At 39.6% G+C, this 23,835-nt stretch overlaps 4 protein-coding genes across 11 annotated transcripts in view; 3 read left to right on the top strand and 1 right to left on the bottom strand.

The window, feature by feature from the left end:
• The first annotated feature begins 1,403 nt into the window (after positions 1-1,403).
• On the top strand, positions 1,404-11,880 carry ttll9 (tubulin tyrosine ligase-like family, member 9). 2 transcript variants are annotated; one of them, XM_026921095.3, is made up of 14 exons: positions 1,404-1,530; positions 1,758-1,804; positions 2,619-2,711; positions 2,839-2,950; positions 3,112-3,297; positions 4,542-4,610; positions 4,804-4,894; positions 5,103-5,143; positions 5,293-5,380; positions 5,491-5,549; positions 7,498-7,694; positions 9,474-9,587; positions 9,768-9,892; positions 10,116-11,880. In XM_026921095.3, exons 1-14 carry the CDS (start codon positions 1,516-1,518, stop codon positions 10,184-10,186), a joined length of 1,308 nt encoding a protein of 435 aa, XP_026776896.1. In that variant the 5' UTR covers positions 1,404-1,515; the 3' UTR covers positions 10,187-11,880. The 2 variants fall into 2 exon arrangements, with proteins under 2 accessions (XP_026776896.1, XP_026776897.1); XM_026921096.3 differs by lacking the exons at positions 1,404-1,530; positions 1,758-1,804 and having other exon boundaries at positions 2,623-2,731.
• Positions 11,881-11,940: 60 nt separating this feature from the next.
• Positions 11,941-16,383, bottom strand: fam217ba (family with sequence similarity 217 member Ba). Of its 3 annotated transcripts, none has more exons than XM_053240978.1 (5): positions 16,178-16,383; positions 15,733-15,948; positions 14,703-14,820; positions 14,557-14,621; positions 11,941-14,444 (listed from the first exon to the last, which is right to left on the bottom strand). In XM_053240978.1, exons 2-5 carry the CDS (start codon positions 15,837-15,839, stop codon positions 13,112-13,114), a joined length of 1,623 nt encoding a protein of 540 aa, XP_053096953.1. In that variant the 5' UTR covers positions 15,840-15,948; positions 16,178-16,383; the 3' UTR covers positions 11,941-13,111. The 3 variants fall into 3 exon arrangements, with proteins under 3 accessions (XP_053096953.1, XP_026775947.3, XP_053096952.1); XM_026920146.3 differs by having other exon boundaries at positions 14,557-14,624; positions 16,178-16,381; XM_053240977.1 differs by having other exon boundaries at positions 14,557-14,624; positions 16,050-16,184.
• A 2,926-nt stretch (positions 16,384-19,309) lies between these two features.
• Positions 19,310-21,510, top strand: ppp1r3da (protein phosphatase 1, regulatory subunit 3Da). Of its 2 annotated transcripts, none has more exons than XM_026921006.3 (2): positions 19,310-19,534; positions 19,760-21,510. In XM_026921006.3, the coding sequence occupies exons 1-2, from the start codon at positions 19,495-19,497 to the stop codon at positions 20,701-20,703; spliced, it is 984 nt and encodes a 327-aa protein (XP_026776807.2). In that variant the 5' UTR covers positions 19,310-19,494; the 3' UTR covers positions 20,704-21,510. The 2 variants fall into 2 exon arrangements, with proteins under 2 accessions (XP_026776807.2, XP_026776806.3); XM_026921005.3 differs by having other exon boundaries at positions 19,517-19,625.
• An 857-nt stretch (positions 21,511-22,367) lies between these two features.
• sycp2 (synaptonemal complex protein 2) overlaps positions 22,368-23,835 on the top strand; it is a 29,654-nt gene continuing 28,186 nt past the window's right edge. For all 4 annotated transcript variants that reach the window (XR_008304238.1, XM_053240851.1, XM_053240852.1 and 1 more), the window contains exons 1-2: positions 22,368-22,586; positions 23,242-23,281. The gene's annotated coding sequence lies outside the window, so the exon portion shown is untranslated. The remainder of the gene's footprint in view (positions 22,587-23,241; positions 23,282-23,835) is intronic.

The following is a 23,835-nucleotide window of genomic DNA, read 5'->3' as shown; positions in this document are numbered from 1 at the left end:
CAGTAGTAGTAGTAGTAGTAGCAGTAGCTGTGGTAATAGAGCAGTAGTAGCTGTAGTACCAGCAGTAGTAGCAGCAGTAGTAGTAGTAGTAGTAGTAATAGTATTAGTAGCAGCAGTAGTAGCAGTAGTAATAGTAGTACTAGTAGTAGTAGCAGTAGTAGGTAGTAGTAGTAGTAAAATAGTAGTAATATTAGTACTTTTATATCCAAAAAATAACCAGCAATCTATATCCTTCTAGTCAGTTTGCACTTCAAAAACATTCCTGAAAGCATCATTAATGTTTTCCATGTTATTGTTAATCACTGTGTTCCACTTTCCCACTGCTGAGCTTGTGAGCTGCTTTCTTCTTTGTCACCTCTTCATATGGTTTGTTCTCCACACAGAGTCAAAATTATAGATGTACACATTAGAGGCTATGATGTATGAGTGTTCGAGGCAGCGCTACAGATACAACTAAACACAATTTTATCCTGTAGAAAGAGCCATGATTTGACTTATGAAAATGTATATATACAAGTGTCTGAAACTGTACTGGAAAATAAACCCCATTCTTCTAAAAGATATTCATCTGTCCAAAATGTCACATAGGTGTTCATTTGTGTTGAGGCCTGGTGAGTGTGAAGGCCACAGCATATGACCTGTGATCATTTTCATCTTCATCAGACAGTTCAGTGACTCGTCACTGCCCTGTGGACAGGAACACTGTCATCCTGCAAGAGACGACTCCCATACAGATAGATATATTTCATCAGAGGATCATTATAAGGTAATCAGTCTGAATAAATTAGTATTGATTTGCGGTGACCACAGGAAATGCCCTCACTGCATAACAGCACCTTTGGCCACTTCTTTTTTTCTTTTTCTTTACACCCGTCTGTGTGTATTTTATATTTTATATACAGCAGGACTATATGACAGTTATTTATAAAATAAAAATCTTTTAACACAAAATTTTTCTTAAGAATGGAAAATTAATAGTAGAACAAAATTGCTTAACACTACCTAAATAAATAAATAGTGGGATACTGAGCTCAGGCAAAATGTCCCTTACATCAGATCAATCTGGAGTGAGAACGCGAGACGAAGACTTTTATTTTGAAAGTAATAGGCGTCATACGACGTTGCCAAGATACCGATATACACGAACCCCAAATATTTGATGAAATAAAGTACAGTTTGGGAAAATAGAGCGACTATTCTGCCAATACAGTTGTAGAAATAAAATCCTACTTCAAAATTACAAATTACAAATAACTTATAGCTAGATGAAGGCACCTCAGAAGACGGCATTCTGTTCGTGCCCTCGATTAGGACACGACTCAGAGCCATCCTGTACTCAGCTTTCCCCGCCCCTCCCGCTTATCAGACACGCCCATGGGCGTGGTTCATTCTTCTCGACACGCCTCCCTTTGCCGCGGTCTGTGGTTGCTGTGACAACGAACATAGCACCACTAAGAAGGCGAAGAGCGCACAGAGTTGTTTACATTAAACAACTTGTGCAGAACAAATTGTCTTATGTCGAAAAGCAAGGTAGGGAAATAAAAGCGAATGAGGAACCCAAATAACTTTATCAACTGCATGACTGATGGTAGAAGAACGTGTGAACTTTAAGTGCAGGCTAGCTGGTGATATATCAGTAACTTGACTGTTTGTTATTAGTTAGGTTGCTCTGTACTTGATAGCTAACAGTTAGCATTTCTTCCCCTCAAAACCTGTAGCTTCTAAAGTTACTAAAGCAAACTTGTGATTTCCTGCAGGCAGCTGGGTCCAAGGGTGCTTACAGTTACCAGAAGAGAAGAGATGGGTGAGTCTGTTTATTCTTACATATTGGAAAGCATTATATTGTTCTGTCTTTCTATCTATCTGTTTCTCAAGTTTAAGTTAAATAATGCTTTATTGGTACAAATGTCACATTATAATATTGCCAAAGCAGGAACATGTAAGGTTAGTAACAGGTTAATATAACAAGTTTACTTCAAAAGAAATAACAGGTTATGAAAAATGATGGCTGGAAAAGGGAATATTCATTTATTCGCTGTTCTTCAGTAACCACTTTATTCTGGTCAGGCTTGTGGTGGATACGCAGCCCAGTCCCGAGAACTCTGGGTCCGAGGATGGGACACCAGTCCATCACACACACATTGACATTCACACACTCATTTACACCTTGGGGTAATTGAGCGTAGCCTTCTGCCTGGGCAGGTGGGAGGAAACCAGTGAACCTGGAGGAAACCCATGTGAATACAGTGAGAACATGCAGAACTCGACACAGAAGAAAACAGGAATAGTCCTCTAAAAATATACATATTTGTAAGACTTGCGTCACTACTTGTCCCTAAGATGATGCCAGGATACCACAAATTTGGCTGCGGGTAGAATGATTTAATGATTTCACTTCTCTCTCTCAGCATATGTGGGAGTTTATCAGTGTCAGTGTAGTCATCAAATTCTGGCATGATGCTGATATTTTCTCATAGAATGCATTTCTAATTGATGTGTTTTTGGGGCAGTTTGCTGGCTCTGTTTGTCTGTCTACTTCTCCCTCTCTCTCACTCTCTCTCTGTCTCTGCGTACTTTTCTTAAGGAACACTTTACTAAACTTCGGTTTCTCATCACAGGGAAGGGAGGAGTTGTGTGCGTTTCAGATGTAGCCTGACCAACACAATCCTGGATGTTCTTCGTCAGAGACCAGGCTGGGTGGAGGTCAAGGAGTGAGTCTTACAAAGCAGTGGTGTGAACCTGCTCCTTGAGAACGCTACACTCTGGTGTGCTGTGCAGTCTGAGTCATATCCCTTTAGTCTTTATGTAACGCAGTTCCTTTTTGTCTCTACTGTATAGGGATGGAGAATGGGACTTCAACTGGTGTGATGTGGGGTGGCTCAGAGAGAACTTTGACCACACGTACATGGAGGAGCATGTTAGAATTTGTCATTTCCGAAACCACTATGAGGTTAGCAAGGAAAGCAAAGCTATCAGTGACCACTGGTTATATGTGTTCACTGAAATGTAGAAAAATTTGTCAATTTGCCAGAATATTTAAGACTTGAAATGCATGTGAATGAATTTTTAGAAGATAATTCTAATACTAGTGGTGTTGTTTCTTCTTTGCAGTTGACACGCAAGAACCTGATGGTGAAGAACTTAAAGCGCTATAGAAAAACACTTGAACGTGAAGCTGGCCGCCTGGAAGCAGCTAAATGTGATTTCTTTCCGCGTACGTTCGAACTACCTAGTGAGTACCATCTCTTTGTTGAGGAGTTTAAGAGAAGTCCAGGCAACATCTGGATTATGAAGCCGGTAAGTGTACAGCCCTTACACGTATACACAGAGATACATTTTACACTGACTGTAGAATTCACTCTGAAAGTAACTGAGTCACACAATTCTTGTTGTTTCTCCACATTGGATTTTTGAATAAAGCATTGTCTATCAGGGTAAACTGATTTAATGTCAGTTTTCATTAGAGTTATTTACATACAGATGGGTGAAAAGTTAAAGGGAAAAGTGGTGGCTCTGTTATGCTGTGGGAGGAATTTTGCTGGAATGATTTGGGTTCACTTCAGCAGGGGTGTCAAAAACGGCCAGAAACTAAAGAAATACAGTTTTTAGGTGTTGTTGTTTATTAACAACATCTATTAACACTAGAAAGTAGAATAGGACCTTTTTAGGAAAAAGCAGAGCTTAAAGAAACTATACATGCATGCACTATTAGTTGATGATATTTATTATAATTATTGAAGGTTTTTAAAAATATATGTATTAGTGGATCAAATTAGATTCAAACTAGTCCCTGCTGTGGGGATGTCAACTACTCAGAGCGGTGGAAAAAAACAGCACAGCAGATGCTGAAAAAATTTAATATTTCAGACTACATGAAACAAATTCTACAGTCAACTGTACGTTATGTGAGTCTATGCAGGAAATATATATATATATATATGACTGGTGCATACATGTCATGATAGATCATACATGTCCTTAGTCTCCCAGCTTGTCTTTGCATTCCAAAAACTTTTCTTTTTTCAACATTTTTGTAGTTCTCTACACTGGGTGATACATTTCAAGATTTGGAATCAATCACTGAATCACATCAAAGGCCAACAGCCAATGCATTTCAGAATCCTTTTTAGATATGGGTCTGTCTTGTATCAGAAGCATCAGATAGGTGTCAGTTTTCACTGGTTTTGTGAGATGCGAGCCCTTCGCGTGTTGTTGTTGCATGGTGTGCATCCCTCCAGAACTGTTCTGGTGGCTTTTGGGGGCCCGACATCTTACCAGGGCACTTTATGTTGTTGTTGTTTTTTTTTTAAACTATTTAGAACACCATGTGCCAATGCTACCTTGGCCATTATTGCAGGAACAAGCTGACAGTCTACACTTTAACTTCATTTTATATTCATTCTTTTATTTCAAATTCTGCTGTGCTGAAATACAGAGCCAAACCATTAAATACTGTGTAATTGTCTACATATGAACTGTACTGTATGTTTTGTTTTTTTTTTTAATAAAAATTCAATAGTAGCTTCTAACATCCCACGCAGGTGGCTCGCTCACAGGGGAAGGGAATTTTTCTTTTTCGGAAACTAAAGGATATCATGGAATGGAAAAAGGTATAGCATATCTGCCTGAACCTTTTAACATTGTGCACTTTATGTATATTCTGGAAACATGGTGTGGCCAAACCATAAATGATGTTTGTGTTTCAATTAATTAAAGAATGAAACAAATTATTAGGAACGTACAACAAGGAAAGTATTCATTCATTCAACAGCAAGAAACTAATAATGCTGTTATTTTGTCTAGGATGGAATCCGCTCTGAGGAACAAAAAGATGAAGCTCAGGTTGAGAGCCATGTTGCCCAACGTTACATTGAGAACCCCTATCTCATTAATGGTGCGTCAGCCAGGTGACCTTAATTTTTACTTAATATTTTTACTTGGGCAGTGGTGGCTCAGCAGTTCAGAAGGCTGTGGGTTCAAGTCCTTAAGAACATTTGCAAAGAAATGAATTTCACCGTGCTGTAATGTATATGTGACATATAAAGGCTTCTTCTAATTTGCATTGTCATAGCTTTTTGATTAATGCTCTTATTTATTCACAGGCAGAAAATTTGACCTCAGAGTCTACGTTCTTGTAACTTCAGTAAGTGAGCTTCTGGAATTGTGCTTGGATGAGGAGGATTAATTTACACCATAAGGCGATTTATATGTGTATTTGTACTAGACACCATTGGAAATGTGTAAAAATGGTATGAAAACTCATACAGTAACTCATATGTTATATTTCTGTAGTATCTCCCACTCAAGGCTTGGCTGTATAGAGATGGTTTTGCAAGATTCTCCAACACCAGGTTCTCCCTTAGCAGTATTGATGATCAGTGTATCCTTTGTATGTGCTCATTCTGTGTTTTGCATTTGCACATTTACCAAATATAATTTATAGGTATGAAATACATCAATGAGCCATCTTTAACTTTAATATACAATCAGATGTCCATCTCACTAATGTGGCAGTACAGAAAACGGCCCCGGACTACGATCCTGAGAAGGTAAGCAATGTTGCAATGTTACCAGTATGTCATTTTGCATGTCTACTATAATGGGACAAAGTATATGAAATGATATTTTTAATAATAATGGGTTGCTCGACTATATGACTATAGTCTATACAGTAACTGTCTCCTTATTAATTTTTGCAAAAATGAGATTAATTTTCATTTATGTTCAGAAAAGGATATACTGAAAAAATGTGTTTAGTCTATAAAAATGCCTCTGCATTTGTTACGAATTCACACATACACTACGCATACACTTACTGGGCAAGTGGTATTTCTCAGCCTAATTTTATTGGTGAACAAATACAGTGGTCTCAGTTGATCCTAAATGTTTATTTTACATCAAAATAGAATGTTTAAAAATTTAAAATGAGACTAGTCTTTCTCAGGGGAAATTATTAGTGCGCACAGTTATTAGGCAACTAAATATTTAAATAATATTTAAATATTAACTAAATAATTTTTTTCCACTTGTTTATTCTTCAGTCTTAAAATATTATTAACAAATAATTAATTATTAATAAATAATTAATTAATAAATAATTACAATTAACAAATGCAACAAATAACTAACATAACATAAATAAACAAATAACAATTAACAAAAAAAATTTTTTTTGCTCTTCAAACCTATTCACTGATGAATATAGCCACATTTCTTTTCAATAACTGCCATGAGCCTTCCATCCAATGGATCTGTCGGTTTCTTGATCTGTCCATGATCAATTTTAGCTGACAGCCACCACAACCTCCCAAATGCTGTCCAGAGAGGTGAACTGTCTTCCTTGACTGTAAATCTCACACTTGAGAATGGCCCAGAAGTTCTCAATAGGATTTAAGTCAGATGAGGAAGGGGGCCAAGTCATCATTCTGTCATCTTTGATGCCTTTTCTGGCTAGCCAAGAAGTGGTGTACCTTGATGTATGTGATGGAGCATTGGCCTTCCTGAATTTTGCTGACTTCTTCCTGTACCACTACTTGAAGAAAGTGCCTTCTTCTAACTGGCAGTATGTTTGGGAGTTGATTTTCTCTCCATCGTCAACCCGAAAAGGTCCATCTACTTCATCATTAATGATACCAGCCCATAGCAGTACCCCTCCTTCACATTGCTGGAGCCTTGCTCAAACAGGTACTCTGTGCTTGTTAGTGATCCACCCACGGGCCCACCCATCCGGTCCATCTAGAGTCACTCTCATTTCATCTGTCCATGAAACCTTTGAGAAATCGGTCTTCAGGTATTTCTTGGCCCAGTCATGACTCTTCAGCTTGTGAGTCTTATTCAGTGGTGGTCGTGTTTCAGCCTTCCATACCTTAGCCATGTCTCTGACCACTTGACACCTTGTACTTCTGGACACTCCTGGAAGGTTGCAGTTCTGAAAAATGTTGGCACTGGAGGCTAACCGGTTCCTGGTAACCTCACCTTTTATTCTTCTTAAGTCTTTTGCAGTCAGCTTTTGCATTTTCTTCTTCACACATTTTTGTGATTCTGTTGAGTATTCATAACACAGCGTTTGACTGTCCAGTGGTCATGCCTCAATAGTTTTGCAGTCTGCAGTGTGCTGCATTCTTCCAATAGGCATTTTACAATTTTTTACTTTTCAGTCTCAGTTTCAGTCTCTTTTTATCTCATTTTCATGAGGTAGAGAAGCTGCCTAATAATTATACACACCTTATATAGGGTGATAATCACTTTAAGCCACAGCCTCCCCATTAAACAATTAAACTTCACCTGAAGGTTTATATGGTTAATAGTAGAATTATATGCATAATACTGACTTGCCTAATAATTGTGCACACAGTGAAGATGAAGACCACACATTTTAAATCATCTTAATCATCTTAGTATTACTTATTTGTAGAGTATTTCTTTTGAACCAGAATATAAATTAAATTGTACACTACTGGCTATGTATAATATAAATAAGTCTAACTTTGTTTACAGGGTTGCAAATGGCAGATGCAACAGTTGCGACGTTACTTGACTGCAAAGCATGGCAGAGAGGCAGTGGAGGCGCTTTTTAAAGACATTGACAACATCTTTATCCGCAGCTTACTGAGTGTGCAGAAGGTCATCATTAACGACAAGCACTGTTTTGAGTTGTATGGATATGACATTCTGCTGGACCAGGATCTTAAGCCGTGAGTACTCTGTTTACTGTAACATTTTCACTCCTCCTTGCATTTATAACACTTATTATCCCATTTATAACTATTATGCATCTACATCATAATTCTCAGAAGTGTTACTTGGTTGTCAAGTCATTGTTTTTCATCTGTTATTTAAGCAAATGATCATTAGCTCTACTTTAATTTAGTTTTGTGTCTCATCAAGTGTAGATTTATTTTCAGCTTTCATGCAGATGTTTGAATGCCTTAATTTGGAATGTACTCAAGGTTGGATAAAGACATGAAGAAAATGCATGAAGTGGACTAAAATAACATTCAGTAGAAAATTAAAACATTCCATAGTTTCTTAATGTTGCAACAAGTTCCTGGTGTGTATTATCTGCATTGTGTGCTTTGTGTGCCCACTGAGCCGGCAGTGCTAAAAGTTTTCTCTCAGTGGAGTTACATGTTAGTAGTTAACACTTTACAGAAGGCATATCAGTATCCAGTAAGTACCTGCTTGCTAACATTATAAAACTATAATGTCAGTTCAACTTAAATCAACTAGCAAATGAAAGTTTCAGACCGTACAAGGGCTATCCACTTCTGTAAGCATAGTGCAAGGTCAGAAAGATAAATCTTTCTTTATGCCAAATCTATGGCCAACATAAATTTGACATACTGACACTTTTAAGTATTCCAATAAATTAAAATAAAATTGTTAGCATGCTATTAGCTAGCATTGTACAAGGAGTTCAGAATCAGAACCACATCTCTGTCAGGAACAGGTAGCTGAGGCAGATGCAAGTGCAGGCTTTTTATTAAACTAAAAAGTTTAAAAAGTTTACACAAATAACCAAAACAAGTCTATAAACATGAACATGGACTCCAGACAACAGACAAGAAACAAACCATAATATCACCCATGTTATGGTTTGTTTCTTGTCTGTTGTCTGGAGTCCAAGTTCATGCTTACAGTCTTGTTTTGGTTATTTGCACACAACAAAAGCTAGACAAAGAAACACAGCCAACAAAACTTAAATCGGTGCTTAATGAGACATAACATAACAAGGCATAACGAGACAGAGGTGAGGGTGATTAGAGAGGCATGTGACATGCTCTTGTGACTGATGGGTAGTGTCCTTCCATGCTACCATGACATCTCATTTTGGTACTTCCTTAGCTACTGCCTTGTATATTGATTTTAAATGTTAAAATATATTATACTAAAAAATATATATATATACATGGATAGTGCTGAAAAAATACTTGAATTTGACTTTAGAAAAGCTTTAGCGAACGCTGTAGTTTTGGATGTTGTCATGAATGCATATATTGCATAAGAAGTTATAAAAAAAATGCAAATTTCCATGAATTCAACATTCAACTTAAATTTATCAAGGACTGTCATTTACATCTGTGTTTGTTGTAACATTTTTATAGTCTTTTATTAATCCCTCAGTCCATTTCTTGTTATACTGATGCTATGAAAAGTGAATAAAATAAATTAGTAAATAATGAAGTTGTCATAGTTATTGTTATTATTTGCACATTTTGTGGAGCATTTCTAGTATTGTACTTAAATCGTATAGTACATACTATGTTATTCATTTGGTGAGTACATTAATTGTATAGTGGGTGAGACTGAGCTCATAACAGTAATACTAATTGTTGTATGAAGTTCCCTGTGAAAGATCTTTTATATTTTACTTCTATTTCCCCCAGTTCCTTTAAAACATAGTACATTTGCAAGTTCACCCACAATAGCAAACTGACTTACAGATGTTTTATATTCTGCTTGTCTCATTGCAGGTGGTTGATTGAGGTGAATGCCTCTCCCTCTCTCACTGCCAGCAGTCAAGAGGATTATGAGCTGAAGTACAGACTGCTGGAGGACACGTTGCACATTGTGGACATGGAAGGCTGGTATGATGTGCCAAAATATCTAAACTGGTGGTGTTATCAGTTGCAAACATGTTGCGGGATTACCTTGGTTTTATATTGGAAGTTTGAGCAGTCTACTTATGCAATGTTAAATCAACCACCTTTATTACCTAAAATGTTTACAATATGCCGTGCCATTCAGAACTGTGCTTTTACTCTCAGTCTCAGTGGCAGAGAAAAGCAGGTTGGTGGATTTGACCTCATGTGGAATGATGGCCCAGTCTACAGGGAAGACGTGAGCTTGGAGGCTCTGGGAAGCACCTACCAAATAGCTAACACACATCTTGGTGATTATTTTAATAGTATTTAAACAGTAGTTTAAGAAATTATCATCAATATGTTACATGCTAGTAATTGTACATTTAGCTATGTGAGCTACTGAAAATCTGAAATTAATCACTGACAAATATCTTCTTGTATTTCTCTTGTAATTCTCAGTATAATTCTCAGTTTCATATATTAATGACATGAGTTGTGCTATTCTGTATTTTGCTGTCTCTGTTGCAACAGGCTGTGTGAATGATCGGAAGAAACAGCTGCAACAGCTGTTGAAGCCACTTCCAGGACAGAAGAGTGTATGAACAAAAACCTATGCACAGTAATAATGTTCTTCCTTATGTTCCAGACTGCTTCTAGAACTAGTGGAGTTTCCTTGTGTGCTCATTTTCTAGCCAAATACTAATAGCAAAGTGATCACCTCAAGCATGACCTCAGAAGCCTAACTATTTAAGACTAGTTCTAGTTCACACTCTCTCTCACACCTATGGGCTGTTTATCTTAGCCAGTTCCTGACTCAGGATTGAACCGGGGACCCTGGAACTGAAACGCTGTCCTCTGTGCCACAAAATTGTTATGGTACGACTGTTTGTGTTGGCAATTTTGTTTGTGTGCGGTGCACTTTCAAATGCAAAGTGAATAATATAACTTTTCAAAAAACTTTTCCAATTTCTTAGTCTCCTATATGGTGAGTTGCTCCTGTAAATCCTGATGGCTCAAATTGCTTGGGACTGAAGCATCTTAACAAGCACTTATTCAGCCATGCGCTAATTGGAGCATTATGCCAACTGCGACACAGATAACCTGCCTCGTAGGCTAAGAAAGAACTATTGCCTATTCAGCAAGCTCCCCTGAGTAAACCAGACAACTGATATGATGCCAAGTGCTGCTAGAAAAAGCAAGGCAAGCGCTACTGTGGTGTGACCAAAGGAGGAACAGGAGCCAGCAGAGGGCTAATTCCGTTAATGAACTGAAAGGCATCATAAAGGCCACCTTGGCCAGGTTAAAACTCAATCCTCCACTTAATGCAATGTATCGAATACCTGACCTAATTTAAGGCATATCAGGCCAAGTGGGTTTCTGAGCTATTCCACAGTGTACCAGATCAATAAAGGAGTTAGGTGCATTTTAGAGTACAAAGGAATCTGAAGTCTGGTATAAGAGCAGGCATAATGGTTGCAATGCAGTGGCAGATGAAACAATAAAATTGAAATCAGTGCTTACAGTAGAGAAACCGGTGGCCTCACAAATGGTAGAAAGCATCTTTCCCATATTTTGTAGTGTTACAATGTGGAACTGAAATAGTTGCTTCTCTAACGTCCTCCTTACCCACTGACTTTTGGTAAACAGCCTCTTCTAGGCAGTGTCACAGTTGTGCCATATTCTTTCCATCTTTTAATAATGGATTAAATGGTGCTCTGTGGGATGGCCCATGTTTATAGATATATAATGTTAGATATATTCTAATAAGCAATCCCTGATTGATACTGTTCCAGAATATTGTCATGGACTTGTTTTGTTAGCTACTTGCTCTTCATGGTGTTTGTCCAACTATGTTGCCTAAACAAATCTAGGGCCTTCCAGGTATATTTCTATTGAGATCATGTGATAATTCAGTAACTCACAGGTCAACTTCCAATAATTATGTGACTTTCGATAGCAATTGGTTGCACTAGAACTAATTTAGGGGTTTCATACCAATGGGGTGAAGACTTATGCAACCACAGCTGTCACATTTTGTATTTGTAAATAATTTTATAGATATGTGAACATATAGATTTTTCTACTCACTTCAATGTTATGGGTTATGTGTAGATTCATGATATATAATCGCAGCAGATTCTGTATCAATTCCAGGTTGTAACATTTAAGGGAAGAAACACTTACGCAAGGCACTGTACATATTCTACCAATTTAATTTGTCTAATTCGTTTGTAAATAGCATGTTTGTAATTGTATTTATATTTGATTGGACACAAATTTCAATATCCCGTAAAACCACCATGAATTGAGGGGTAAAAGAATGATATGCAAAGGAGAGATAAGAGACATAATCTGATGAGGTCATGAATAATTTTATAACATTTCTCATAAAATAGTGCATTCAGTTCTATTGACATTTTGTCTCAGCAAAACAAAAGCATGATGGTACATGAACATGTTTTTTTCCCTGTTGAATGCCTTTGACACACAAACATTAAAAATAAAATACTAAAAGCTGAAGTGCAGAAATACAGTAGCAAGTAGCCTACTACCTCAATCAGGCACCATCCAACATTATTCAAGTAAGGTGTTCATCTATAAATCTTAAGGACAGTTCAGTCACTACCATTACTTTTCCAATACAATTAACACATGCAGCACCAAAAGACAACAACTGTATGCACTTTTTCCGAGAAATAAAATGGGGAAAATAGAGACAAGGATACTGAAATAATAGACATGCTACTAAAGATACATTTTTGATATTACCTAACAAACTGTAAACTGAAGATCTAGAACATACATTAACAACTGCAATTCCTTAACATACACAATATGATATGAAAACTATAGCTAGCTAATACGAGATATTGCTCAAAATAGAGAATACAGTGCCCAAAAAATACATGTTCAAGCAATATATATGTTGTTTAACAAGTACCAAAGGGCAATAAATAAGACGAATATAGACAAAATAGCAAATGATTGCCTAAATTCAACAGAGAAAAGCCCTTATATACAAAAATACCTATATCCACTACAAAACATTCATTATTCATTTCAAAAATATACATTCTTTAATGTATATTAGTACTATATTAGGTCCAAACAAACCTTAAATTACACATTGCTGGCAACAAGATAGCAGAAACCATTTAAAAAAAAAAAACACACTAATGTTCACATCTTACTCAAACTTGTAATGTAAGCATTTACAAGAACTGTCTTTTTCCAGGACATATGTCCAAATAATTTATTAAACTTAACATATTAAATAAATAACCCTCATTTGCAAAACAAAAGATAAACTAAGAAAATTTAAATATCTTTCATAACTCATAAAGTCAGCTGTTATCCAAAAACCTACTAAAGTAAATTAGTAAATACAGTGCAAGGCAAAATATTATTTTGCAGGTAAGTAATAATAATAAATAATAATAAATAATAATACTTATTGTGACACAATACTGTGCACTCAGGCTGTTAAGTACATTTTTGATGATTAATGCATGATTATTGTAATCGTTTTACTTGGACAAGTAGGCATTTTTCAGCTTTCTATCTGCCCGGCTCCCTTTAATGCTATAATTTTCACTGACCACTCTTTTAACCCCAGCCATTGCACCACTGCCCCCAATCTCCGTCTGCTGCCCTTCTTTTTCTTCCCTCTTTCCTGAAAGACGGAAGTCTCGTTTATTAGCAGCAACGACGCGCTTGTCAAGTGCACTTCTCGCTCCCACAGGTGGATCTTTGTGACTCTCTGCTTCAGCAGCCCTCCCATTGCGCCCTTTCCAGGCTGAAGGCTGTCTTTTGCTCTTCATACTCAGTTCCTGAGAAACTTTTTGCAGATTTCCAGCAGACTCTATTTGTTTTTGGTGGCTTTTTGGGCTTACAGGATAATGAGGTCTACCCATGGCTTTGTTCTCCAAAGCTGAAGCCCTACTTTCACTACTGCTTCTTTTGTGCGCGATGCTGGGTGAAGCTTTGCGCTCCAGCAGTGGGCTGAGGCGGGAATGGCGCTGGTAGGTATATGAAGAACAGCTGCCGTTGCACAGTGGGTAGCGTACATGGCAGTAGAGGCAGCGAGAGAGCTGGCATGATGATGGGCTGCCCAGGGATGATAGAAGAATTAAAGGGAAAGAGCGCTGACTCTGGCGCATGCTTTTGGGGGAGCTGAGGCGAGTAGGAGGTGCTGTGTGGGGCCGAGAAATGCTGGCTATCTGTGGACCATTAGGGGCACGACCTCTAGAACGTCCATTGGCTGCCGGGGGTTGGCTGCTCTCATTCTGAATGGTCTGGATTTGGTGCCACTCCAGCTTCAGCAGACGTTCCAGGAACATCTCAAGCTGGCCAACCGGTTTGGGACGTGGTGCGCGTTTCCCCTCCGTGTTCAAGAAGACGGCAAGCTGCCTCAGACTCCAGCTGTTGAAAGGTGGAGGTAGGAAATCAGGATAACTGTAGCTATCATTTTCTGTTTGTACTGTCCTGGGGCCTGGGATATGCGGATGCAGGTCCACTGAGTCAACGATTTCCGCTCTGAGATTGAGCTGAGGCGGGGTGCAGGGAGAAGGCAGCACAGGGAGCCTCTCTGAATCTGACAGGTCACTGGCACTGTCTGTGTCATCCTCTTTGTGCTCCAGGAGGCGCAGGGACTCAAGGTCTCGGACATTTTCAGGCAAGCGGATCTGATGAGGAGCCAGCGGAAGTGACAAAGCACGCCGGCTCTTTTCTCGGGCTGCATAGTTCTGCTCAACCTCAGTGCAACATGGGGACTGGTGCTGCACCTTCTGCCTCTTCTCTTCCCATTCTGATGGAGATGGCTTGGACCTTGGATGCCTTACATCAGTTTCAAACTGTGTGCTGTAAACAGACAAAGCACATCAGAGGTTTGGGGGAAACATATACCATACGATGTATGTGAAAAATATACATTATACCTAAATACACAGGCACTTTAAAGAGACAAACTCACCGTAGCATCTTGTATGTGCCAGTGTTAGGACTCTTGACATGCTTTGTTCGATTCCTGTGTTGGCCCTTCTGACAAATCACAGTAAAGATGAAAAAATTATATTTTATGTTTACATGTTTTCCATGTATACAAAAAGACAAACTTACAATTTCAGCTCTGGGCAAGGGCTCACTGTCCTGTCCTGAAATGACATTCTTATGCAACGAGCTTGTTTTATTCTGAGGTTTCTGGTTCTGGCCGACTTTGCCTCCTGTTTTATTGTTGCTGAAAATACAAACAAAACATCAGTGAGAATAGTGTCTATACTCCTGGGCAAAAAATGAGCCAAGCCCAAAATGGCAAATATTAAGCTTTTAATGGTCTTAACAACAAATCATTGGTCAGAAATTAGCAAGAATTAAACAAATGCGCTCCTGAGACCTTGTCTGAAACCATCTGCTGGTTTACTTTTGCTGCAGTGAACTGTTTGGGGAAAAGCTAGAAACAGGGTTCACTTATACACTTATACAGTCTTCTTAAACATGGACCCCTGGAGGACTAGTGATTAGGCCTCGGCGCTCTCACCGCCGCGGCCCAGGTCCAGCCAGGGAACCGACCCCAGCCACTGGGGTTACACAAGACAGTGCAGTTCCACTGCTGGTCCCATCCCAGATAACATTGGGGAGGGTTGCATCAGGAAGGGCATAAGGTGTAAAAACTGTGCCAAATGAAATATGTGGACCAATGATCCGCTGTGGCGACCCCTAACGAGAGCAGCCAAAAGTAGAAGAACAGTCTGTTGTTGCAAAGGTAAAATCATGACTGGATGTACAAAATTTTCCAAAAATATCTTCTGGGATGTTTTTTTTTTCTTCTTAAAAGATTAGTCATTATTTGGTGATCTACCACACCTGATGAAGCCCATCAAGAACCACAAGGCTTAAACATTTAAAGAAATCAAAGGAAAAGCTCTTACATACTAACTTTCTTTATCTATTTGTTTAATTCTTATTGATTTCCTGACCAATGATTTGTTGTTAAGACCATTAAAAGCTTAATATTTTGATATTTTGAGCTTGGCCCAGTTTTTTGTTTTGTATTTTTTTTTTTTTTTTTTGCCCAGGAGTGTACAGTATATATACCATCTAGTACATGTAAGACTAAAGCCTTCGTAGTCCCCCCCTCCAAGACTCGTACCTGGTAACGATCGCAGTATTTTCTGAATTTTTCACTCTAACCTTCTCTTTAACTGACACTCTCTTCAGGATCGTCGATGCTGTCCGTTCTTGCAGAATGGGTCCCATTGCAACAAATCCGCAGTGCTAATGCTGCCAAGAAATGTCCCATTTACACCACTGAACTCGCCTCGCTCTTTCCATTGCAGAATGTCACCACGATGTAATCGCTGCACGCCTGGAAACAGTACACAGCAATAACAGCAGGTTACTAAGGGTCGAAACAATTCGCACATACTGCTGTAAATACCTTTCCGTGGCGTTTGTTAGTGAATCTACCTTCTCCCAGACGACATCCTGATACCCACAGCCGAGCTTAAAGGCAGCTAACAGCATGCTACATATAACACATCCCGTCCATTTACTAAACTGTCAGCTATCACTGAAGGCTTTTCAGCCTTGTTTACCTTCTGCGTGTACGTTCAGTGCTGCTCTGACGCTTTGCATGACGGGAAATGAAGTGCGCCCGGAAATGAAATCGACTGGTTGGATATTTTGCCGCAGCCCATGACACCTGTTCGTACAGCCAATACAAGCAGAAAATCTTTATACTCTCATGGTTTAGCCACTAAAATTGGTTCGAGATAGTGTTCACAAACGCTACGTACTGCTTTTTGTGTAAGTAACTTCATTACCCATAAAGGAGTGGTGCAGCCGTCACGCCTCCTCCGCGTGTGCTAGTGATGGTGAGTCAGATCATTTTATCAGCTCACCAATAAGAGTCGACTCTTCCGGCTCCCAAACGGCTCATCGGCGTGTTTTTTTTTTTTCTAACTCGAACAAAATTGAACCAGTCACTGTTCTTCTTATGACTGAAATTGTTTAAGGAATCTTACTCTAACATTTGATAAACAAAATCACAGTAATCTATAATGCATTTTATAAAAATATATTTGACATAACTGTAACCAATCACCTACCCTAATCCAGGTGACTAATTACAATTAGCTAGGCTAAATAGGTGACATACTGAGACTCATGCTACCTTCACGTGCTGTTGGAATTATTGTAAATACGAGTTTCCCACTAGGTAGTTTCACATGAATGACCCTTCAGGTCGTAATTCCGACTAGGAAACTCGGAGATAATTTTGATACCCCAGTTTCCGAGATGGGAGAAGTCCTAAACTTTCAACATGGCGGAGGAGAGTACAGTTTCTGTACTAAATGACAGTTTTGTTCATTTTTCTAATTGCAGCTAATTAATAATTAGCACTTGCTGCTTTGCTCATATTCATTTATGTACTCTATCAGCAACCAGTCTATACATGTTGTACATTTTTACACCGTGAAAATAGCTTGTGTTTGACCAAAATTCCCTTATCGTCAGCAAGCTAGCTAACTGAGTAATATGTTATGGTGTAAAAATAAAAGAAAAAAGAAATATGTATGAATGAACCTGGGGTCGTCCATGTTTCATGTTCTTTCTGACAACAAAGCATGTGAACACGGCACAGAAGTAATCAGCTGGGGCGGAGTTAGTGATTTGGGGACCCTAGGCAAAATTTTTTAGGGGCCCCTTGGATTCTGGGGGCTCAAGTCGGTTGCCTACCTTTGCCTAGTGCTAAGTCTACACTAATTGGCGGTGTCCCAAGCATGGGGCCCAGTGCGAGTTAGAGGATGCAGGGCCTACTTAATGCTCATTTCTGTCATCTTAATGTCAAATACTGTGTATGATATTTAGTACTACTACAATGAATCATTGATCAATTACACATAAATAGAACCTCCCAAACGACAGCCCTGCTCGTAATTACCACTTCAGAAGTGGGAAGTAGGATAATTCTGATAGCACATGAAGGTAGCATCATACACACAGCTAACACTCATACACACAACTGACACTCATACACACAGCCAAGACTCATACACTCAGCTGAGACTCACACACACACAGCTGACACTCATACACACACAGTTAAGACTCACACACACACAGCTGACACTCATACACACAGCTGACACTCATACACACAGCTGACACTCATACACACAGCTGAGACTCACACACACACAGCTGAGACTCACACACACAGCTGAGACTCATACACACAGCTGACACTCATACACACAGGTGAGACTCACACACACAGCTGACACTCATACACACAGCTGACACTCATACACACAGCTGAGACTCACACACACACAGCTGAGACTCACACACACACAGCTGACACTCATACACACAGATAAGACTCACACACACAGCTGACACTCATACACACAGCTGAGACTCACACACACAGCTGAGACTCATACACACAGCTAAGACTCACACACACAGCTGACACTCATACACACACAGCTGACACTCATACACACAGCTGAGACTCACACACACAGCTGACACTCATACACACACAGCTGACACTCATACACACAGCTGACACTCACACACACAGCTGACACTCATACACACAGCTGAGAGTCACACACACAGCTGACACTCATACACACACAGTTAAGACTCACACACACACAGCTGACACTCATACACACAGCTGACACTCATACACACAGCTAAGACTCACACACAGCTGAGACTCACACACACAGCTGACACTCATACACACAGCTGAGACTCATACACACAGCTGAGACTCACACACAGCTGACACTCATACACACACAGTTAAGACTCACACACACACAGCTGAGACTCATACACACAGCTGACACTCATACACACATAGATAAGACTCACACACACAGCTGACACTCATACACACAGCTGAGACTCATACACACAGCTGAGACTCACACACACAGCTGACACTCATACACACATAGATAAGACTCACACACACAGCTGACACTCATACACACAGCTGAGACTCATACACACCGCTGAGACTCACACACACAGCTGACACTCATACACACAGCTGAGACTCATACTCACAGCTGAGACTCACACACACAGTTAAGACTCACACACACACAGCTGAGACTCATACACACAGCTGACACTCATACATACATAGATAAGACTCACACACACAGCTGACACTCATACACACAGCTGAGACACACACACAGCTGACACTCATACACACACAGTTAAGACTCACACACACACAGCTGAGACTCATACACACAGCTGACACTCATACACACAGATAAGACTCACACACACAGCTGACACTCATACACACAGCTAACACTCATACACACAGCTGAGACTCATACACACAGCTGAGACTCACACACAGCTGACACTCATACACACAGCTGAGACTCACACAGCTGAGACTCATACACACAGCTGAGACTCACACACAGCTGACACTCATACACACAGGTGAGACTCATTCGCAAAGCTGACACTCACACACAGCTGACACTCACACACACACACACAGCTAAGACTCACACACACATCTCCCCACTCACTCTAACTATAAGCTCAGATGATGAAAAGAGCTGTCAGTGGCTGCTTTTTGATTAAATGACACTGCAAGAGTAACTGCATTACTTATATATACAAAAAAATTAATTCATATGTGAGTCGGCTCATAATATTCATATAAAAGAGCCGATTCAAAGAGCCGACTCCTTCGCGAGTCACCTCACTAGTGTGTTCCCGTTTGGCAGTATACTTCTGCAGGCTTTGCGCAGTTTGTGAGAGCAATGTCCCAGACTTATGTTGTGCAGTTTAACATACATGACCTTCATTGTTTTGCCAGCGATGTAATATATAAACACTACTGAAGGATCTGCAGATGAAAGAAATAGCAAAATACATCGGATCGGAAGTTTATGGTGAGACGATATGATATGACGCACAAACTGCTTCCCGGTGACATTTCACAGATATGTGGCATTACTGAGCTAGCGAAAAACTTGAAAAAGGGTACTGCACCTGATTTGTGCTCAGGCTTAAACACTTAAGTGCCATAACAAAGTGCTTTACGTAGATTTGGCACTGATTTATTGTCCTCACTGAGAAATGAATGCAGTAAAGTAATGCATTTTGTTTACCTCCAGGTGTAGGAAAGCTTTGTTGTACCCTGGATATGGCTTGTTCTACCACACACAGCCAGGAAAATACATCCTCAGGAGAATCAGATGATGAGCTATTTTTTGTTGGGGTGTCGGATATCTCAAAGCAAGCTTCCCGTCTTAACCTTAGCGACAAACCATGGTCAAACCCCAAAGGAGAGAGAAAGCATGTGAAGATTCTTCCCCCTAGTCCCACGGTGCCACAACTGAGACCGACAGGCCGCAGTTTCTCCTGTGAACCTCCTCCCAAACCCATCATCCAGCGCCGGACCCAGTCTCTGCCGTCGCCTTCAGAAAGGCGGAGGCTCAGTCGGAGAATCGGGGTCCGGTTTGTGGACTCACTGGGAATGGACCTCGAAAATGTTAAGGTTTTCAAAAGTGGAGAAGACCCGTTTGTACCAGAACATGTTCTGTTTAGACTTTTGATGAACGCAGAACTCGCAGCCAACAAGAGCTTGGAGATTTCCCTACCCTATTTGAAACCTGTGTTCACTGAGCAACCTGGTGACTGTTCCAAGTTCCTGGAACGTTTGTGTAACCAGAAAGTGTGCCTGGAACGTGTTTTATGCTACGAGCCCGGCATCATTGGGATTGTCCAAGTGGTCAACCTGGCCTTCGAGAAAGAGGTGATCATTCGGTACTCTTTCACAAACTGGAAGAGCTGTGCTGAAAACAAGGCTTACTGGATTGCCAATAAATACTTCGAAGGCCTTTCCAGTGGATGTAGCTGTGACAGTTTTCGGTTCCATCTTCCAGTTCCACCGTTCATCCTACACCCTGGAGCAGTGCTGGAGTTTGCGATCTGTTATAAAGTGCAGGGCACTCAGTTTTGGGACAACAATGAGGGACAAAATTACAAGTTAGTCTGCCAGAGCTACAAAATCCCTGTGCCCAAGGAATGTGAAGATAGCATGATACATTTTGTCTGAGTGCTCTACTGAGTCATTGTATGTACTGTATACACTCAGTGGCCACTTTATTCACTACACCTGCCTTTTTATTTGGTAAAATTATATGCTGTAGATGCACTTTGTAGGTATACGTTTAGTGAATGTACACCTTTTTTTTTTTAATGCACTATTTGTTAATCAGCTTTTCATTAGCGTAAAGGGATTATCACAGGGCAATCTCTGACAAGATATTATTTGGGTGGTGGACCATTCTCAGCATATCAGTTATACTAACGTGGTAATGGTGGTGGCACAGTTTTGTGTGGGTGTGTGTATGTGTGTGTGTGTGTGTGTGGGTGTGTGGGTGTGGTATTGGTAGGAGTGTCTCAGGCGCAGAAGTATTGCTTAGGTTTTAGCACTATGTACACTTAACCTAATAAAGTGGTCACTGAGTGTCCGCTATTCACCAGCACATGTTTACTTTATTAAAATCGAGTTACAATCTGTTTGCCAAATCATCTGACATAGTTGTTGAAAGAGTCAGGACTCAGGTATCCAAATAACTATCATGACTATGTACTTTTGCAGTTCTATACAGCTGTGCCACCAGTCTGACTTTTTGTCACAGAGCAAAATATGAGTGCAGTGTTTGTTTAACTTGTTGTTAAACTACTGAGTAGAATGTAGGCTATATTCCTTTTTCTTTACAAAAATTATGAGTTATAAACCTCTAAATCACTATTTGCCAAATCCTCTTTTATCTGAAGTGCCTGAGAAATGGTTATAAGTCACAAAATTACATTAAACTCACAGTTTTGTATACTAAGCAATAAATTCTTTACTCTATCCAACTGTTTCTTTTTTTCTTGGTGATGAACTAAAGCAATGTGCAGTACATGGGAGCCCATCCATCCATCCATCCATCTATTTTCTGTACCACGTATCCTACACAGGGTCGCAGGGTGATGCCAGGCACTCAGGGCACGAGGTGGGGGACACCCTGGATGGTTTGCCAACTCATCGCACAATCGCACACACATTCACACACTACAGACAATTTGGAAATGCCAATCTGTCTGCAATGCGTGTCTTTGGGCTGGCTCCATGTGTGCAGGGTGGAGGCAGGATTTGAACCCTCAACCCTGGAGGTGCTACGTGGTGATAGTTCTGACCACTAAGACCCCCCCCAAAAAAAAAAAAAAAAAAAAAAATGAATCTTTGAAGTGAACTGTATCGGTTCACTGCTCTCTAAACGACTCGTTCCAATAACGCGCGTGCTGCCTCGTACAGAAAGATTTGGTCGTACTTTTTTAAACACAAATTTAGTAATTATGTCAAATGGGTATTCATAAATAACAATAAACAGTCTTCAAATCATAGCTACATGTGACTGTTCGTATAATAAAGTACATTATCACAACATTGTCCATGTTATCGAAATACGCCTGCGCCTTAGCATCACATAGATGTTGTGTTTTATAAATAAGGATAGATTTATATTACATTAAAACATTTGTAATATAAAGTCTTTCAACGCTTCTATTATTTAATATTATTTATTATATTTCTAGCATTTAATTCTGTAAAACGTAACAGAAAAAGAATCATAGCATTAAAGCGCTTTCCTCCTCAAACCTGAACGAGTCACTTAGTAAAAGATTCGGATCTTTTTTACTTAATCGGCTCGTCTTCAGTATAAATAGTTGACTGGCGCGTGAGGTTTTTTATTTCCCGCGCAGAGTTTGTGGAGAAAAACAGGCGATTAGAAACAAGTTCTCCTGAACGTCGTTTAACCATTCAGTAGTCGCTTCTGTTCTTCTTATTTAGGCATGTACTTGTTGAAGTATTGTAACTAGAGAGCTGGATTTAATTCGGGTTTACTTTAAGAGTCGGATAACGTTAACGAGCCGGTCAGAGCTGAGGTAAGAAACCTGTCGAGAGTGTGTGAGCTAACGGAGCTATTAACGCTTAGCTAACTTTAGCTCTTAAAATCCTGAGGAATCACTTAGCATTCTGTTAGCATATAAACCTTTATCTTGACCTGGTCGATCATTTACCACATAGCTAATGTCTATTTAGTGTTTGGGTGTTTAAATGTAATTAGTAGAACCGATGTGGCTAACCTTTAACTAGCTAAAAAACATCTGTGTGGACAAACAACGCAAAGCTAACAGTTAGATAATGAAACTGTGCAGTGTTGGTCATCGTGACACTACAGTATAGGCTAATATTCCTGAGCAGCTGTTCTTCAGATGAAAATGATATATAGATAAAGGAATGGGACAGGACAAGCTGGAGAAATAAAGAAATCCGAAATTAAAGGATCACATTAATGACTCTCTAAAGAAATACAAAGCTAGTTTGTTATGAAACCAAGAGGTGATGTCTATCTGATGATTTAAAGTGTATAAAGTGAGAGCATTTAAAGAGCATTTGGTTCATTTTTTAGTGTTTTCTCTTGATTTTTACATTAGTAGCTTAGACTGTGATTTTGATTTATTGATTTATTTATAGGTTTAGAAGTTTAAGTGCATGGTCTGCTTGTAAATATGTTCATTGAATATGCAATACTTCTAGGTAACATCCAGATGTGATGTCACCTCATCAGGATAAACAGGTGAGAATTTTTATGTTTCTGTTAATTTTTTTGGAATAATATAAAGAAAACTGTTATGCAGGAAAATAAAAGGAGACACCTGGATGAAAACCCTTCAGTACAGGCTGAAATTAAGCAGTGTGAGGGTAAGATGTGGACATGGATTGCGCCTGAACCGAAAAAAAAAAGGTTGCAGGAGCAGGAGGTTGGATATGAAGCTCACAGAACAAAGAAAGGCTGTGGAGATTAACGTGAGACGTATTGGACACGGTGCTGTGCAATGTGTTTAACCTCTTCATTCCTTCATCTTGATCAGGGTTGCTGTGGTTTCAATCCTTGATCTCTTTATATTTATAATAAGTAGAACCATCTTATTCAGTTCATGAGAAAACATCACAGTCATTGAGTGCTTAAATTGTAAAACATGAGCTACCAGAACACCAAGCGAGAGATGATCCAGCGCAGACATGGAGGCACAAATGCTCCAGACAATATACACACAACAGTGCTCCAAACGCTTCATATCATCCAGTAGTGCTGAATGCCATCGTATAGAGCTAGTAGTGAAGTTATGG

This window comes from Pangasianodon hypophthalmus, chromosome 16 (assembly GCF_027358585.1).
Source record: "Pangasianodon hypophthalmus isolate fPanHyp1 chromosome 16, fPanHyp1.pri, whole genome shotgun sequence".
Taxonomy (NCBI): Eukaryota; Metazoa; Chordata; class Actinopteri; order Siluriformes; family Pangasiidae; genus Pangasianodon; species Pangasianodon hypophthalmus.
This window is presented reverse-complemented; position numbering and strand designations above follow the sequence as displayed.